At 48.7% G+C, this 17,855-nt stretch overlaps 1 protein-coding gene across 1 annotated transcript in view; it reads right to left on the bottom strand.

Annotated features, from left to right (window-relative positions):
* Positions 1-1,256: 1,256 nt before the first annotated feature.
* The window catches only part of LOC123791794 (guanylate cyclase soluble subunit beta-2-like), a 71,051-nt gene continuing 54,452 nt past the window's right edge, over positions 1,257-17,855 (bottom strand). Inside the window, exons 13-16 of the mRNA XM_087864911.1 lie at positions 16,595-16,749; positions 13,528-13,679; positions 10,907-11,002; positions 1,257-1,412 (exon numbers count right to left, since the gene is read on the bottom strand). Coding sequence (XP_087721037.1) covers positions 1,267-1,412; positions 10,907-11,002; positions 13,528-13,679; positions 16,595-16,749 — 549 coding nt within the window. The 3' untranslated portion in view covers positions 1,257-1,266. The remainder of the gene's footprint in view (positions 1,413-10,906; positions 11,003-13,527; positions 13,680-16,594; positions 16,750-17,855) is intronic.

A 17,855-nucleotide genomic window follows, 5' to 3' on the forward strand; every position in this document is an offset into this window, starting at 1 on the left:
TTTCATAGCGGGTGAGATTGAGATACCAAGATATCGAACAGCAGGGTCAGGACAAGAACCCACATCTCTTGCCTCTGCACCTTGCACGCAGTCAACCCTTGCTCGCTGCAGCCTTGCTCAGCTACGGGCCACACCTGCCTGTTCCCAGACACAAGGCCCAGTTGCCTCCCAGAAGGCTGGAGTAGGGAATTCAACTCCTGTTGCCTTCCCCTCCCCTTCTGCCCCTGGGATTAGCTGGGGACAGAGTCAGGTCCTGCCCAGGCCCTCTTGGGAATGGTTGAAAGCAGATAATGCCTCTCGGGCCAAGTAAGGTCCTAGCAAGGGTGAATCACAACATTATGTGTGCCTTCAGATTTTCGTTATTACCTAGATAAAAAGAGAAATAATTTTCTGGCCATCCCCAAATGCAGATGCATAGCTTGTACCCCATCTCCACTCCCCGTCTGCCCCCACCCCAAGCCTCTGAGAACATCCCCGACACTCTCCGAGCAGAAGGTGCTTCCATCCCCACAGCGAGAGGCAGTTAGGGCTTTCTGTGTCGTGAAGGCGGCTGGCCAAGGAAGCTGGGGGTCTGGCCGCATTCTGCTCTGCTTCCCTGTCTTTCCTAACTCTGCCCTTCCTGTGATTTGCACATTTCCCCCTCCATCTTACTTTCAGAAAATCCCTGGGGAATACAGCTTTTGTTCTATTGCTCACATAATTCCCAGGGCTGGGAATGAAAATTATTTCCTTTCACAACCCCTGGCCGGGTGCCTTTCACATCCCGGCTGTGTTATGGGGTGATTTATAAACTGCGGGGTCTGGGGCTCTTTTCTCCACCTCCTCCTCCCCCTTCCCTCCCACCATCATTTAAAACAAGACATTGCACACAACGTGCTCAGAGGTCAGGGTGTCCTCTGAAGTTGGCCACTGGGGCTTTCACTCAGAGGCGAGGATTCAGTGGAACCATAGCAATGAGAGCATGAAAGCCATTCACCCCTGTTAGAAGAAAACAGAAGGAGGCCCCACAGCCGAACTTATCATCTGTGGGAACAAACATTCAGTCTCAAAGTTGGGGGGGGTTGGCTTTGAACTGAGAATTGTAAAAGCACATTTTCCAAACTTGTCAGGATTGTGTTTCATTTCTAGACTTTTATTCTCAAAGGGACTATGAGGAAGAGACGCAGCTTAAGAAGTTTTGAGCTAAGAAATGAAAAGAAGTTACTTTTCTTTGTCTCCATAAAACTGAGTAAGGGAAAAATGAAGCCGGGGTTGGTTCTCCCTGTATTACAGCAGAGCGCAGAAAGCAGACGGCAGGGTGACATCAGGAAAGTGAGGTGTCTCTGTCTGATCTGAAGACCGGCGTCTCTCGGCTGCCTCCACGGAGTCCTGTCCTGCCACTGAACTCCCTTCAGGTGCCAATTCATCAGAAGCTGAAACGAGACAATGAGGTGAGCCAATCAGTCAAGCTTCAGACTGGTCTCTGTGGTCAGGGGGTTTCTGTCTGAGCTCGGCCCCAGCAAACACAGTGCGGGCACTCTGGGCTTCCTCTCCTACCTCCTGGGCAGGAGAACGTCTTTGTGACCGAGGCTGAAAAAGCCCATACAGACCTCGGCCTTGTTGCTATTGCATTTCTTTGGTCCCACATTGTGTCATCTTCTTGGCTACATACCAGATCTTGGCTTGTGTGTAACTCACATAACCGCCCCGAGCCTCCAGACTTCCCTGGCTCTGTGACCGTCTATGAGGTCTGAGTGTCAGAATCACACAGGCCAAGGTTCACACCCAGGACGGCCACAGTTCATTGTTAACCCATCTGGGCCTTGTTTGTCCTCATCTGAAAAGTGGGGAGATGATGATTACACCTACCTCCCAGGATTGTTGTCATAAGTAAATCAGATGATGTACAGAAAGTGATTACCACAATGATAACACAGAGTGCAAACTCAAGACGCCAGTTCTTATTCTAAGCATGGGAGGGAGCCCAGAGACAAGGCCCTGGAGAACTACCTCTGCGACGGAGCCACACAAGGAGGGAGGGAGGGAGCAGGACTCAGAGAAGGAATGGAAAGAAGGCTGATGGAAAACCTGTCACCACCTCATCCTTCTCTCCCTGTGGTTTCCTTTGGAAAGGTTAGCATCGAAGGTTTTCAAGTCGTAGATCACTGCCGTTTCTTCTTTCTTTCTTTCTTTCTTTCTTTCTTTCTTTCTTTCTTTCTCTCTTTTCTTTCCCTTTCTTTCTTTCTCTCTCTCTTTTCTTTCTTTCTTTCTTTCTTTCTTTCTTTCTTTCTTTCTTTCTCTCTTTTCTTTCCCTTTCTTTCCTTCCTTCCTTTCTTTCTTTCTTTCTTTCTTTCTTTCTTTCTTTCTCTCTTTTCTTCCCTTTCTTTCTTTCCTTCCTTCCTTCCTTTCTTTCTTTCTTTCTTTCTTTCTTTCTTTCTTTCTTTCTCTCTTTTCTTCCCTTTCTTTCTTTCCTTCCTTCCTTCCTTTCTTTCTTTCTTTCTTTCTTTCTTTCTTTCTTTCTCTCTTTTCTTCCCTTTCTTTCTTTCCTTCCTTCCTTCCTTCCTTCCTTCCTTCCTTCCTTCCTTTCTTTCTTTCTTTCTTTCTTTCTTTCTTTCTTTCTTTCTTTCTTTCTTTCTTTCTTTCTTTCTTTCTTTCTTTCTACACCAATCATTGTTCCAGAGACACTCGAGGTTCAGAGAGGTTCAGGTAATAGGTTTGTGGCTCTAGTGTTCTAGAAATCAGGAGATGCGGGAGGAGCTTCTAGGTTCAGCCTTCTGTTCCCAAAGTAATGAATGACTTCTTTCTCCAGAAGGGGCTGTTAGCACCTCAGATTCCTTCCTGAACCTGGATCAGTGATTAACCTTGTTTTTGGATCCTAAAAGCAATGGGTAGTTTTCAACACAAATAATCTGCTAACGTACTAGTCATTAAGGAATATAAGTGGTGATATACAGGTGGAAAGATTGGGGCTACTGGGCCTGTCCCCAGTCTCCCCCCTGTCTCTGGCCCAGGATGAGGTGAGAAACTGGGAAAGGAGCCTGGAGCACACAAGGAGGGAGAGGGTGGGACACCTAGAACCAGGTCACCGGGGCAACCCTGGCTGAGGATTCATATGGTATATTCAGTTCATGCATAAGTTAGGGCTAATCTGACAAGGAATCAAGGTTCGTAAGACCCTCAAATGTGGCATCTTTATAGGGTATGGCCAAAGGAGAGTTACGTAAGTGGAGATGTCGCTGGCTACACATTCATCTGAGCTCTGTAGTACATCCTCCCCCCACACCCCTGCTTTGCAAAATACTGAATCACGCTTAGCAATATGTTATGCTCTTTGGACACTGTTAATTATTCAGCTATGGGTGTTTTTGGTTTTTGCTAATTCTCTACAAGTTTTATTATTCCCAAAACCCTTTATCCTTTTCACTTTGAATCACAAAGCTTATTATGGTATAGTTTTCCTTTGAACTATAAGCACTATTATCATTTTTAAAGGAACAAAATTTTTCCAAAATGGAAATATGCAAGATTAGTGATAAGGACAGTGTGTTTGAAAAGTTTGAGATCAGTTTTGTTGTGGTATCATGGCAAATAGAGGGGAAAGGAGTTAATTACAGAGAGAAATGTAATTATTTCTATTGAGAAGACGTGGCTGCCCCCGGCTCTGTCACTGCCCATCAGCACTAAATGGGGCAACTGAACTCTCCCCATCTAACTTCTCTCCGTGCCTCAGTTTCTCCAGATGTAAGAGGATTACTACACAATCCATCTGCCTCCCACTCAACTCATAGAGAAGTTATGAGAACCCACGAGAGAAAACCTCTGCAAGACAGTATTGTGAGTGCCTGAACAAGTTTTGCGTCTCCGGAATTGTACCAAAAGTGGGGGTCACCTTAACAAAAGTACAAACTGAACAAGAAGGGGTTGGCATTGCTAAAATAAGGGACTCTAGCAAAGGAAATCTTTTTCTTTTGCTGTTCACGGGAGGCTCCGTGTATGACGTGCCCCTACTTCCAGAAAGCACCGTAATTTCTTTGTAGCAAAGACGACTCATCTATTTTCTGGCTTTACCTCTCACAAAGAATTTTGGAAGTAAACTCAACACTAGGAAAGAATAACTCACAGTCCCTTTAGCCTCCCCGTTATTCAACACTTTCTCGTGTTTTTCTTTCTTCTAATTTCTCTTCTCAAAAAGTTTTCAACTTACTTCCCTCCCTTCCACCCCCACTTCATGTCCCTTGCTCCCATAGCATATTTTTCTTTGTTCTAACTGGGCCAGTTTTTTTCCTTTCTCACTTGTGTCTTAACTGTGGTCCTCTTTCTCCTCCATTTTTCCCACGTTTCCCTTGCACTTTTATTAAGCTCATCTTCCTCTTTCCCTTTTCCGTCCTTGAGGAAAAAGTACCCGATGGACGAGGAGAAAAAAATGGCCGGCTAACATCGTGTTGGGAGAACTGAGACAGCATTATTGAAAGCTAACGGGCCAAACATGACCTTGTCAATTTGAACCAATGCCGCCTGACGATTCAAACAAGACTTGATCAGTATGGAATTGCAAGACTCTCCTGGAATGTCTACGCATATATATTTGACATTTTACCCCAATCCAATTCCACACTCCAGATGGTGGAAGAATTTCCTTGTTTGCTGGAAAGGAAATCTCACTCATCTTTTGCTCTTATAAGACCATTGCTCACAACCCCCAAGGACTGCCTATTAGTACCGTCATCTTGCTACGGTTAATGCTCATTATTGTGCATAGTTGGAAAATGTATGTCGTGGTTAATTAAGTTTTCTCATTGAGAATTCCAACGTACATCGTCCATGGACTACTGATATCTAGATAACCTCTAAAGACCAAAACTCAATTAGTCTTTCTTGGAAAATTCAGAGGCAACGTTAGGACTCACAGAATATCAGGGACATCACAGATGTATTACAAATTTGCAGAAGCATAAAATAATTGGAGTTTCCACTTGATGCAATGCAAAATGTGACTTTCGGTGTGCAGCAAACAGCATAAGTCACGTGGGAAACAACTATACCGCATCGTGCATATTATGTCTTCTTAAAATTTTCCCTCTTCTGTTTTGCAATGTGTTTAAATGTTCAAAGGAAAGAAATTCATGACCTCCCAAGTTACAAAACAGTGTATGTGTGACAATCCCAATTTTGTAAGGAGAAGCACACATGTCTACACATGCACCATGGGGCCCTCACGTACGTAAGTTAGACAGATAGGCCCCCAAAATTCGATAGTAGTCTCTCCAAGTGATGGAATTACTGGTGCTTTTGCTTTCTTCTTTTGATTTATCTTCAGTTTCTGGTTTTAAGATAGTAATAATAATTCAATATTCCTTCTATAATATAAATGAATAAATAAATAATCTTCAGTTGAGCAAACCAACACAGCCCAGGAAAGAATTAAAAACAGCACAGAAACCCACTTCAGTGGCTATTAAAAATGAATTAAGTGGTTGTAGAAGACATCTTCCCCTGTTTGGAAAACAACCATTGCTTGTACGGTGTTGTCAAATGCGAAATTGGGGGATGCCGTAGCGCAGCAGTGAGAGCAGAGAGAGTTTGGGAAAATGTTGCTGCCTAGGGAAATGTACATGGACTTTGGGTCACTGGCTGGTCATTACAGACAGGACTCTATGACATAAAGGGTATGACATGGGGTTATAGGAAGGAATTCTTACATTTGTGATGACAATAATTCCTCATCTGCATTCCTCATCTGTATCTAACCTCCTAGATAGAATAGGATGTGGGAAACCGAGTCTTGGTTTCAGTACCGACTTTCCATGATGAGGGCAGGACTTTTGGCTTGAACCTGAAGTCTGACTCTCTGTTGGGTCTTCTCAGTCGTCCTCAAGACTTCACCCCATTTGGGTGCTTCCCACATGGTGCCTGCCATTGGGGAGCCCTCCCACTTGAACCTCTCACCCTGCACCCAGCCTGACCTTTACTCTGAATGGTCTCTGTGTGTGCAGAAACACTTTATCTCCTCCTACTTGGTTCCATCTGGATTTATTTTCCGGCGAATCTACCTCCTGGGGGGGGGAGCGGTCAGGCTGGCCATACCATACTTTTTTTAGGTGTGAACAGAGAAAGGGGCCACAAATTCTAGAAGTGATCTTTTTTGGGGGAAACTCCACCAGTGAGAGAATTTTATCCTAGTTATAAAAATGGTGCAATGGGGTCTCCAGATTTCGTGAGGGTGGTTGCCTTTCTAGAATCACCCATCCCCTCGCTTCCTGTTTCTGTCCATGGGCAAAAGAGGCCATGACCTGGAGCAACCAGATCTCCAGCAGAAGCCCCTGCATTCTCCAGAGACCAGAGCAGAGGCCACATCCTTGATCTGTCTGTTCCTGCCATCACATATTTGTCAAGTGAGTGAATTCCCAACAGTAGGGTCCCTCATTGGCAAAGCTGTTGGCATACGTGACATGTCTTCAGCACTTTACAGTTTCCAGATTATACATAGCATCTCATATATTCCTCAAGGTAACCGGGTAAAGCAGGCACTCTGCTTTCAGGTTGAGAAAATGAAGCAAAGAGGACTTGCCCAAAGTGACACAGCTGGTTACGGGGCGCCAGGCCGTTGACACATCCCCAGGAACTCTGACTTCAAGCTCCATCTCATTCCACCATGATGGTGGTCCCCTAGCCTGGCAGCTCATCAGAATGCCCTTTGGAGATGGTCAACTAATAAACCAGAGTTGGAAGACCCCCTCTGAGCCTACTGAGTCACTTCTGGGGTGAGGCCCAGCCCTCTGAGTCTGATGCCTTGCCACCCATTGCCTTCCCATGCTGACCGGCTCCTGAGGCCACAGCCCGGTCGATGACATCAAGGCTGACAACAAAGGACTTCAGCCCGAGACTGACAACGGCCTTCCATCAGTAAACGCCTCAGTTGTCAAGAGTTCACTTGTACTTCCCAGGATCTTCCTTCTACAGAACGTTGTTGGGTTAATAGCTCAACTTCTAGAAAGCCTGAACTTAAAAACAACGATGCCTCAGGGATAAAAGGCACGGCGTAGGGAATATAGTCAATGGTACTGTAGTAAACAGCCCGGTGATAGATGGCGGCTACGCCGTGGTGAGCACAGCATCACGTAAGCGCTTGTCCAATCACTGCGTTGCACCCCTGAAACAGATGTGGCAACGTGTGTCAACTATACTCCCATATTAATAAATAAATAAATATGAAGGCCAGTCTTCTAGCAAAAACAAACAAAACAACTATGCCATTCATCGGCCCCAAGTAGAAAAGGTCAGGAAGATTTGACAGCCATGCTTAGAAAGGCCTCAGAGGGGCGCCTGGGTGGTGCAGTCCTTAAGCGTCTGCCTTTGGCTCAGGGCGTGATCCCAGTGTTCTGGGATCGAGCCCCACATCAGGCTCCTACGCTGGGAGCCTGCTTCTCCCTCTCCCACTCCCCCTGCTTGTGTTCCCTCTCTCGCTGGCTGTCTCTGTCAAATAAATAAATAAAATCTTTAAGAAAAAAAAAAAGGAAAGGCCTCAGAAAGGCTGCCGCTGAAAGGCCTGGGGGCCAGAAACACAGGCCCAGGCTTCTTAGCATGGCTCCGAACCAGCTGGGCCCCAGCTCCCTGGACACATCTGGGAAAGACGTTTGTATTGTCAAGACTCTGCAAAGTGAGGGGCAAGGACCTGCCAATTAGGTGACCGCAAACTCACGCAAGACTCCGTCACCCGGGGGATTGCTCAGGGTGGGGAAGTCCCTCCTGTCGGGAATGGGGAGTCAGGTTTGAGGGAATCAGCAAAGCCCCCGGCAGGGAGACCACTGAACTCAGAGACAGAGACCCCTGCCACTAACACACTCCAGAGGAACAATTAGGAGTGGGCGTAAGAAGCCCTTCAAACCGACTTAACCCACCATGAACCCGGCAAGTGGACCCCCTTGGGCTGATTTATAAGAAGGGGTCACCTCTAGAGAGGAGCCCGGGCTGCGTGCCTAAGTGCTGCCTGCAGGTCAGCCTGGAACCCATTATTCTAATTGTCGGGAGAAGCAGTTCCGAGACAAGTCGAAGCAAGCTGAAATTTGAAAAACACATTAACAGGGCTCTGACGGGATGCCAGAAGAGCCCGCCAGCAGGGACAGCTGGAAGGCCAACTCTTTAGTCAATCCTGAAAGGTGGTTGCTCAAATATCCGAGTCAACACACACTGATTTCTCTCCGGCTCAATACTCCCGTTTAATTGCACCGGGGAGCCTCTCCTCTGACACATCTAACACCCAGATCCACAGTGGAGTGAAAGAAAAGCGTGTTATTGAAGTGCAAATGAGGTCCTGGGTGCAGCCTGCAGGCCTGGGTCCTGCTGGAGTGTTTCCTATGGCCACGGCAGACACTTCGGCTGGGCCCCACAGAGATTCAGTGAGCCCCAGCAATTTCTGATTTGGTAGGTCTGAGTTTGGGTAGCCAGAGTGAGGTCCAATGGCCCGGCTGGCTTTGTCCTCATTTCCAAGCCTCTGGCTCACACCCCAGTTTATCACTGACCCTCAGGGTATGAGCTGGTCCTCACTAATGTGCCTGCTGATCACACCCAACAACCAGAAAGCTGCTCAGTGGGGGCCCAGAGGATCTGAGGGAAACATGGCCGAAGCGCTGTGAAGCCTGGAGGTCCACACGCAGCGGCCTATCCCCTGGGGACACTGAAGTCCTTTTGGTCCATTGCTCACATGGACACGGGCTGCCCAAGACAAGCAAGCATACAGATCCAGTCCTACTTCTTCCACTTACTCCTTGCGGGACTTCGTCTAAATTACATCACCTTTCTGAACTTCAGGTTTCTTACCTGTTACGGGAACAGTCATGGGACTGTTGTATCAAATGAGAGAAGGTGCGTAAAATGCCCAGCACTAGCTAGTTGCCCAACAAACGCCTGTTCTCTACCCACCCAGTTTTCACCCCCAAACTGAAGTGGCCTCAGTTTCTCCTTCTGTAGTTGTTGATACCGGTTTACGTCCAGCGAAGCAGCAGCTGGAGGAGATATGGAATCAGGGGCCCAGCTGAGAAACTTCTGTCTCCTTTTTAAGCAAGAAGCCCAGCCCTGCCCATACCTGTTGGTTTCTTCTGTGGAGGGATCCCCACGTAGCACAAGTTTGAAAAATGAGTTTGTCCACCTTCTTGGAGCATGAAGAGTTCTTAGACCTCCCATCCTGAGCTGTTTATGGAGCAGTCATTTCGGAACGCAAGCTCCAGAGACCTTCTCCTGTGGAATGTTCCCATGGAGCCCCAGCAGCCCCCTACCTTGCCCCTTGCTTATGCTCAGACTTTCTGTATGTGGCTAGGAAAGCTCAAGACCACTCTGACTTCCTCCCCTCCTGCTCCTTCCCCTTCCACCCCTCTTTAGATCCAATGGCCTTCTTAATCTTCTTTGAACTTGCCATGCTCATGTTTGCCTTCAGCCATGCTGCTGTCTGGAAGCGCCCATGATAGCTGCATGGCCAGCTCTGGTCCTTCCTGCACACTTCAGCCCAAATGCTGCTGCCCCAGAGGAGCTTTCACTGGCCCTCTTCTCCATCACTCAGTTTTTGACCTTCTTCCTAACATTTGTCACTACCTAAAGTGATCTAATTTATTTTGCTACAGATCATCTGTCTTCCACTCCTAAAGTGCAGGCCGTGTGAGGCAGGGACTCAAGTCTTCAGTTCGGCGAGCACTGACAGACCGCAACCTAGGCCTGGCCTCCACTCCCTGTTTCCCTGGGGCATCAACAGTTTCCCAAGAGATGCTGTTGAATGAACCTAGGAACGTCACAATCCCATACGTAAGATGAGCATCACAATCCCGTACTGTAATACCATCAAAGATCGGACATCACTCAGAAACATGCAACTGTAGGAAGGGAAGGAGTGCGGTGGGGAGGGCAATGCCTCTGAGTAATGACGGAAAGTCTGCTTAGAGCCTTTCATGCCCCAGAGTCCAAGACTCCCCCAGAACCCCGATCAGAGTAAAGGGCGTTTTACCCTGTCTCCTCTCAGAATTGAACGGAAGAGCGCTGATCATTCCCTTAGCCTCAGATTCTGGGATTGAACTAGAGGGAAGTCCTCAGGCACCGGGACAGCACCCACCGCCAGGGCTCAGGCAACACTCAAAAGATGCTGTCTAACAAAAATAACTATAGCTAAGCTCTTAGACAGACACTGCTGCCTCGCCTCGAAAGCTTAATCCCATCTGGACCCTCTTGCATGAGGCTTCCAGAAAGCAAGAGGGTGGCAGTGGCTGCACAAAGCCAGAGAGGACAAGTGCGGGGGGGGGGGGGCCTGCCACTACAGCAGTTCATTCTGCAGGCCCATCTCTGGTCCTTCCTCACCACTCTGTGTCCCCACCCTCAAAACCCAGGGGCGTCGGTGCTACGCGTGGCTCTCAAGGGAGCCAAGTGGCTCACCAGGGAGTAAAGAGTAGGCATGGATTGAGGGAAACCTCCCATTCCTACCACCTTCGGGGACAAAACAGAGAAGACAGTCACTGGGCCTTTACTTCTATTGTCACTACTCTGAGGTCGCTCTGAAGCACGCTATGGTGGGAACAATTCGGAACTCTCTGGCACTCCTTGTTCACAGGTGGCGTGCTACCGAGGGCATGACGTCCAGACAAACTTTGTTTCATGGGTACCTGGAGACCAATATGTTTTTCTGAGTATTAAACATTCTTTTGGAGGGCGGCATAGAGAACGCTTCCGGAGTGAGGGTCCCCCGGCCCACTAGGGGTGGGGAGGTGGGTGGGTTGTGTTCAAAATACAACGAGCAACCATCAGAAGCCTCCTGCCCCAGGCCCCCAAACTCCACTCAAGCTATCCCCGTCGGGCTCTTTGCCACTCACCACGAGCCACACCTTTGAACCCAGCAATCCTCCCTCCGCACACCGCGGCGCTGGGGGGGTGTAACGGTCGGTGTACTCACCATCTGCCTTGTCACTCATTGGGGGCGGCTGCTCGCTGTCCTCGTACCGCATGATGGCAACAGCTCTGCAGTCTTGACTCCCTTGAGCATTTGCCCCTGCAAACAAGCCCGTGGAGAAGGAGAAGTGAAATGGCCAGCTGGCTTCATGAGCGGCAGAGGTAGGGGGCCTTTCTTTGAGGCCTCTGACCATCAGCCGCCCCTTGGGTATGTCCCCAGCTGCCCATTGTGTGGAGCACCAACCAGACAGTGGTTCCAACTGCTGGGGAGACTGCAGGCCATTTAACATGCCTAATGCCTTCACCAGCTAGAAGATGAAGGGGCAAACGCGCCTGCTTTCGAGAACAAAGGGGAGAAAGGAGAACAGCTTTAGGAAGAGCACTCCGGGGTGCTGTCCCTTCTTGGTCCTGTCACCTCCTGGGTGTCCCCTCATGCCAGGTGGGGGAGGAGCTCGGACTGATGAGGGCACAGGAGGGTCACTGCCGAGGTCCCCTCACCCTGCCCGGCTGCCGTCTCCCCGTGGTTTCGTGCTGGCTGCAATTCTAATCTGCTCATTTATTTTCTTGGTCTCCCTCCCACACCTCCTCCAAATCACCCCAAAAAGCTAGCGTGTGTGTCCTATGGAAGATCATCTGAGGGAAGAGGCCAATTTGGACAGTAATAGCATACACATTAGTGTTTCTGTATCCCTGTCCTCCATCACGGGCTTTGAGAGACTCGGTCTTGTTGTGTGGGACAAAGTCCCTTGGTCCCTGAAAGTTAATGGGGGCATGTTCTTGGGGCCATCTCTAGCACTGCACCACAGTGGGGATGGGAGGGACAGGCACTCCCTTCCCCAGGGCCAGACAGCTGAGGCTTACCGCAGGAGATCCTCGGCTGATGGGGAAAGGGGCGAGGGAAGCTGAGAGAAGCATGGAAAGAAAAGAGGCCAAGATCTTTCTGGGTTCTGCACACAGGGTTGTGCCCTTTCTCTGCACAGAGATTCCTGGCCAAGAAGTTTAGGCTGGGTGCTGACATCAGCCCAGAGGAGCGGGTAACTTTCCTTTTACCATAAGCCATACCTGGAGGGCTACCTATCCAAAGTGGGCCTTTCCCCAGCTTGCACAGAGAAGCTGGTTAGGGTCCAGACGGGGTTACCCCCCTACACACACATCCTTTCTCCTCTTTCTCAGGGTCCATACTGAGATTTTTAACTGAGACAAGCTTACTTATATTCTACTCTCAGTTATTTTTGTTGTGTGTTGCTTTGTTTTTCTAGCTCAGAAAAGTAGGTTAGAGTCTACTGACCCACACCACGTTCTAGAATCCTGTTTGTCAAACTTTCCCATTTGAGAACCCCTGCAGGGGGAATGGGAGAAAGCTGTACCCAGTTTGAGCTGGGGGCATCTTCTGGGCAGGATTCTGTCTGTCCTGATGTTAAAGCCTCCAGCTCTGTCTCCTCTCTCCCACAATCAGGTGGCAAAACACCGCTCCCCGTTCACATTGTCTAGTTTTGACAACAAAGAAATTGCTTATCCCTTTCTAGCAATCCTCCCTGTGGGGAGGGAGAAGGTGATGTCGTGGGCGAGGCGTCCTGAGCCTAGAAATTCAGAGGCCAAAAACTCTGTTAAGGGTGGCTTCCGGTCTTTATTAGCCAAAGTTATCCCAAATTTTTAATATGTATCTTTCTATCTCAGTGTCTTTAGCACTAAATTTGGCCAAAACCCATCGCAACTCACAGGGATACTAACGTGCACCGAAAACACTATGGAAACAGTTCTAGAAGTTCTTCCAATACCCCTCCCTTTATTGGTAGAGCCTCTCTTTTTGAAACAGTAACCATAATTCATGAGTCCCAAAGAGACATCCTGCGCATATTAGCAACAAGAAACCTCTGGATTTCGATATTTTCCTCTGCAGGCCCCTGGAGCAGCTAAAGGTTAGCTGCTGTCAAAATGAATCCGTTTCCTCCTCCAGTTTGCTTCGGAGGTTCGGGAAGGTTTGCCTCCTGCTACTGGGTCTCCCCCTCGGGTCAGCACCTCCCTGCGTTAACCGGGGCAGATGTTAAGGGGCACTGGCCGCGTGGGGCGGAGGGCAGCTGAGGGGGACCTCCTCGGATTCCAGCTGCTGCTGTGCGTGAGAACGGTGAGCCAAATGGCGATCCCTGCGCTGGCTTAGCGCTGGGTTGTTTTAACCTAAACTCACTCTCCTGTCATTCCTGGAGCTGGGTGAGTCACGGATCTTGTCCTTCTTCCCAGTTTTAGAAGCCAGCAGAAAATGAGGAAGGTTGTGAAGCAAGCCCGTTCTGAGGCTGAGGAGCAGGGAGAGATACTAGAATCGTCCCCCAGCTGCAGGAAAGGCTGATGGGAAAAGCCCCTTTCTGGGGCAGGAAAGAACCTTGAAAACAAATGCGTGAGGGACCGTTGAGGCCGGACGCATCATCCCCCCTCAAGGAACATCAGACTCTCCGGGGTGCAAGGGCTCATCCTGGCTGCTCTGATCCTTGGGAGCTTCGACCAAATGGAAAGGGGTGCGAACAGATGACATCCTGGCTGACCCCGCATGCTTAAGGGCCCCACTAAATGAAGTTGTTGTCAGCGGGAAGAATATCCACCACTGAGATGTGGCTTTTCCTTTATGCTCACCCTTGCGATCAGGCAGGCTTTGAGGTCTGCCCATGATCTCGTCCTCTGAGGCATGCAGGTTCCGGATCAGAAAGTACGTGGTCATTTTCCCTTTCCCTTTCACTTCAATTTCACCCCTCTCAATTATTTCAAAGCCTTGATTTTCCAGAGCGCTGCACAGAGGGGGGAAAAATGCACCAGATATCAAAGATCGCAGGACTACAGCTTGAGAGTTGGCTACAATGGAGAGGGTGATGCAGGAGAAGTCTGGGTCCCAGGGCACACACAGATTGGGGAGTGGGGAGAGGGTGACCCCAGGACATTGGCCAGGGCTGCTAAGTGGGGCAAAGAGGCAGCTGGGGGGAGGAGGGAGCTTGAAGCTCAGACGCACTGAACAGGGTGCCGGAGGCAGAGTGAGAACACAGGGGACCCACCAAAATCCCAAGACCGTGTTCCACATTTCCTCCCTCAACACACTGCTCATACCCACAGCCTGCGTGCTGCAGCAACCACGTCCTCTCCGCCCCTGTGTGCACCAGCCCCACATGGTTCTGAAACAGGAGGCTCCTCGGAAATCAGCACTCTCCTTTCCATCCTCCCCAAGCACCCCATTACCCCATGTGGTCAGCATGCCCATCCTCACTCCCCAAGCTTTCTCCATGGCTTCTGGCTGCCAAGTAACCGCAGAGAAGAGTAGAGAGAGGGGACCATGAAAAGAGACAGAGCTATGGGATATCTGTGAAATGTTCGCGTGTTCATTTATTTACTGGCCACGCCCAGGTGTTGCAGAGAAACCGCAGAACCGTGCAGACCAGCCATGCTTCCATTCCATGGTCAGGTGCCTCAGCCAGCTCTCAGCACTCACCGACCTCCCCTTGTCCTTGGCCAGTTCCTGGAGATTTCAGACCTTCACTGTGCTCCTCTAGTTCCCCCACCGGGCACCTGCTCTCCTCACTCTCAAGTTGCTGACTGTGCCTCCTACTTTGTGACCTTTGTGATTCTTCTATAAAATTGTAAACATTCATAGGCAAGACCCCACAGCTTCTCACCCGCCTGGCCACCCCAGTCTCTGAAGGTGAGGGGTCTCAGAGGATAAGGGGTCTTGAGCTAGGACACCTGATCTATGCTCCCTTCCCACCTTCTCAAGGCCTGGCTCTATCAGCCACTGCTCCCCTTCTCTTCAGGTCCCACCATTTGTGTCCTCCCTCCAACCTGTTAGCCTGCTAAGGTCTCTTCCATCCTAAACAGAAGAAAAACCTTCCCACTTTATTATCTCCTGTTTTAATCCCATACGTTGTCTCCCTTTAATCCTTCAACCCATACCCCATTGTCCCCACCGTTCCACCACGAGCACGTCTGATAGTGTCCCCAAAACCTCTGGGGCATAGATTTCTGTCCTTGCTACTATTTTGACATTTTTGTTCAATTCCTTCTTCCTGAAAATATCCACAAGGGTGCTTCTCGTCCTGAATTCTGCCAGTTCTTTCTTATTTCTTCTGCCTCTTACATGGGCTCCTCTTCATCCCCCTGCCACTTAAAATTTGCACTGTTCTTCTCCCACCGCATCCATCCCCAGGTGATCTCCTCAATCTCATGGCTGAATTGCCACCTCTATGTTGCCTTCTCCAAGTCGGGATCCCCGGCCAACACCTCGACTCCGAATTTCGCCCAGCCATGGAATGACCCCTCTATCTAAGATGCTCCACGCTTCCTTCGAATTCAGCACTTCCAAAGCCGAACGCATCACCTGCCTCTGTGAACTAGAAGCCCTCTTACCTGTCCTGTCTCTGGTGGTGAGATGCAGGTCCCTGTCACGCAGCGTGGAGGCCTGAGAGACATTCAAGGCTCTTTCCTCTTTCTCATTCTCCATTTCTAGCAATTACCAAGTTCAGCTGACTTTACCTTGCCCCCAACTCCCACCACCAATGCTCTGGTTCAAACCCAGCTCCTCACGGGCCTTCTCTTTCCCGTTTCCTGCTGCTTGAATCTGCCCTTACACAGTCCTGAGAGTCTGACGCCACCATTGTGTCCAATCTCACATTCCCCGGGGGCTCTTCTTCACCTACAGCGAGCACCCTTGCTACTTCCTCGACGGGGCACACATGGCTCCCACCACTCTCTGCTTGTTGTCTTCCTCTCCAGCAAGCAAAACCGTTTGTAGTTCTCTGTCTCTACTCTGTGTCCGTGTTTGGACTGCTGGTTTTTCACTCCCCAAACCTCAGCTGAGGCTGAACCCTACTCTGACCTCCTTGTTCAGACTCAGCTAGCGAATCTCCTCCCCCCAAAGGATGTCTTTACGGGGTTAGGCACCCTCACCTAGGCTCCCAAGTCACACGCTCGAATTACCCAGGCACAAGGGTCCAGTGCTCAAAGCCAGGACTCAGAGCCTGACCCCTGGGTTGTATCCGGGCTCTTTTCCTTCCTCGCCTACCTGGGACCTGAGACAAGTGCTTAACCTTTTGGTGCCTGATTTTCTTCTCATTTGTAGCTAAGAATAACAACAGTACATTTTCACAGAGCTGTTGCGAGCGTAAATGAACTAACATACGTAGAAGAACTTAGAATTTGGTTGGCTTCGATAAGTTCTCAAAAAAACCATTAAGTATTATTTTATGCTCATCTTTATCATGGTACTTATCACACTTTCAAAATAATTATTTGTTGAATATGTCTTTCTTTTTCTACTAGACCAAGGGTCAGCACACTTTTTTTGTAAAATACCAGATAGTAAATATTTTCAGCTTTGCCGGCCCGCCACAGCTACTCGACTCTGAAAGCAGCCATAGATAACGAGTAAATCAAAAAGCATGGCTGTGTTCCGATAAAACTTTGTTTACAAAAACAAGCAGCAGGCTGGATTTAGCCTATGACTCTACTTTGCGCATCCTTGCTTTAGATCATAAGCTCCTTGGGAGCAAAACTGTCTTATAGTAGAGGCTCGATAATATTTAATGTCTTCTGTGAGCCAGTGTGGCGTGGAAGACAAACCATGGGCTCCCTTCGCTACCGCCATCCCATGGCTGCTAGGCACCTGTGCGTTCTGGAAGTAGGGAAAGGCAAAGGAAGGCATGAATACGTGGATGGCTACCTGTAGGCGGTGGGGCTCAGGTGCACTTTGTCGGGAAGCCCGTGACTTTCCATCCTAGAGGCTGTGTTCACAGTGTCACCAAACAAACAGTACCGTGGCATCTTGTCTCCCACCACGCCTGCCAAGACCGGTCCCGTGTGGACGCCCACTCTGATCTGTACAGAGAGAACCTCACTGACATGGGACCATCGAGTACTCTTGCTTTTCTTTTTAAATTGAGGTATGACTTACATAAAATAAAAAGACAGATCTTAAGAATTTAGCTCCGTGAGTTTCGACAAGAGCATATAGCCCTGGAGCCACCATCCAAAATATAATACAGCCTACTTTCATGACCTCGCAGAACTATCTTGTGCCCCTTTCCAGTGACGTTCCATCCCTCTCTGCAGGGGTAACCACTTTCTTATTTCTTTTGAGAAAGATGAATTTACCTGTTCCTGCAGGAAAAGGAGTCTGTCAAACACTGAGTAACACTGCCTCATGCGTAGCAGGACCTCAGTACATGTATACTGAAGGCTATATGAATGAAATAATAGAAGGTCTGGAAGAGTACTATCTTAGCTCTCTTAAGAGAGAAATGTTTCAAGTCCTTTGCCCTACTTCCTTAAATAACCCACATGGTATGTTGTTTCTGGTGGATACTTAATGATGCGCCTAACCATGTCCCTATTCTTATCTGAAACTTGATAACATCTTTTCCTGTTTTCTTCTTGGTAAATCCACCATGAGAGTTTCCAGAAATTCATTGTTTAATTTCTTTCTTATTGGTGTAGCATTACTGTCATCTCTGTAGCTATGCCTCTTACACACACACACACACACACACACACACACCCTATACACACACTCTATTTACACAACAGTATATTTTTTAATTATTTTTTTCTTCAGTAGCTTATATTACAGCTCTTTAACCAGAAACATATATCTCTTATCTGATCTTCTCTCATTCCCTCATTCCCTCCCATCTTGATTTTTTTTACTGGGGCTTTTTTTCACCAGATGTATCTGTGTGTTTTCCATGGGTTGAGTATTGCAGATGTGTTCTTCCTGCAACTACCGAAAGCCAGCTTTTGCTCAGAAGGCTGCAGTGGGCACGATAACCAGAACCTTCCGCACTTCTCAGCGTCAGACTCACCATGAGGGTGAGTGGAATGCATCTTTACAATCTCCTACACAGGGGTTATAATTTAGAAAAATCGTATTCCATCTCACAGTTGTCTGTTTATTTTGAGTTGGCTGGGTAGTTGATCTTGAAGAT

The sequence above is a fragment of the Ursus americanus genome, chromosome 10, assembly GCF_024610735.1.
Source record: "Ursus americanus isolate L20-20 chromosome 10, mUrsAme1.1.p, whole genome shotgun sequence".
Taxonomy (NCBI): domain Eukaryota; kingdom Metazoa; phylum Chordata; class Mammalia; order Carnivora; family Ursidae; genus Ursus; species Ursus americanus.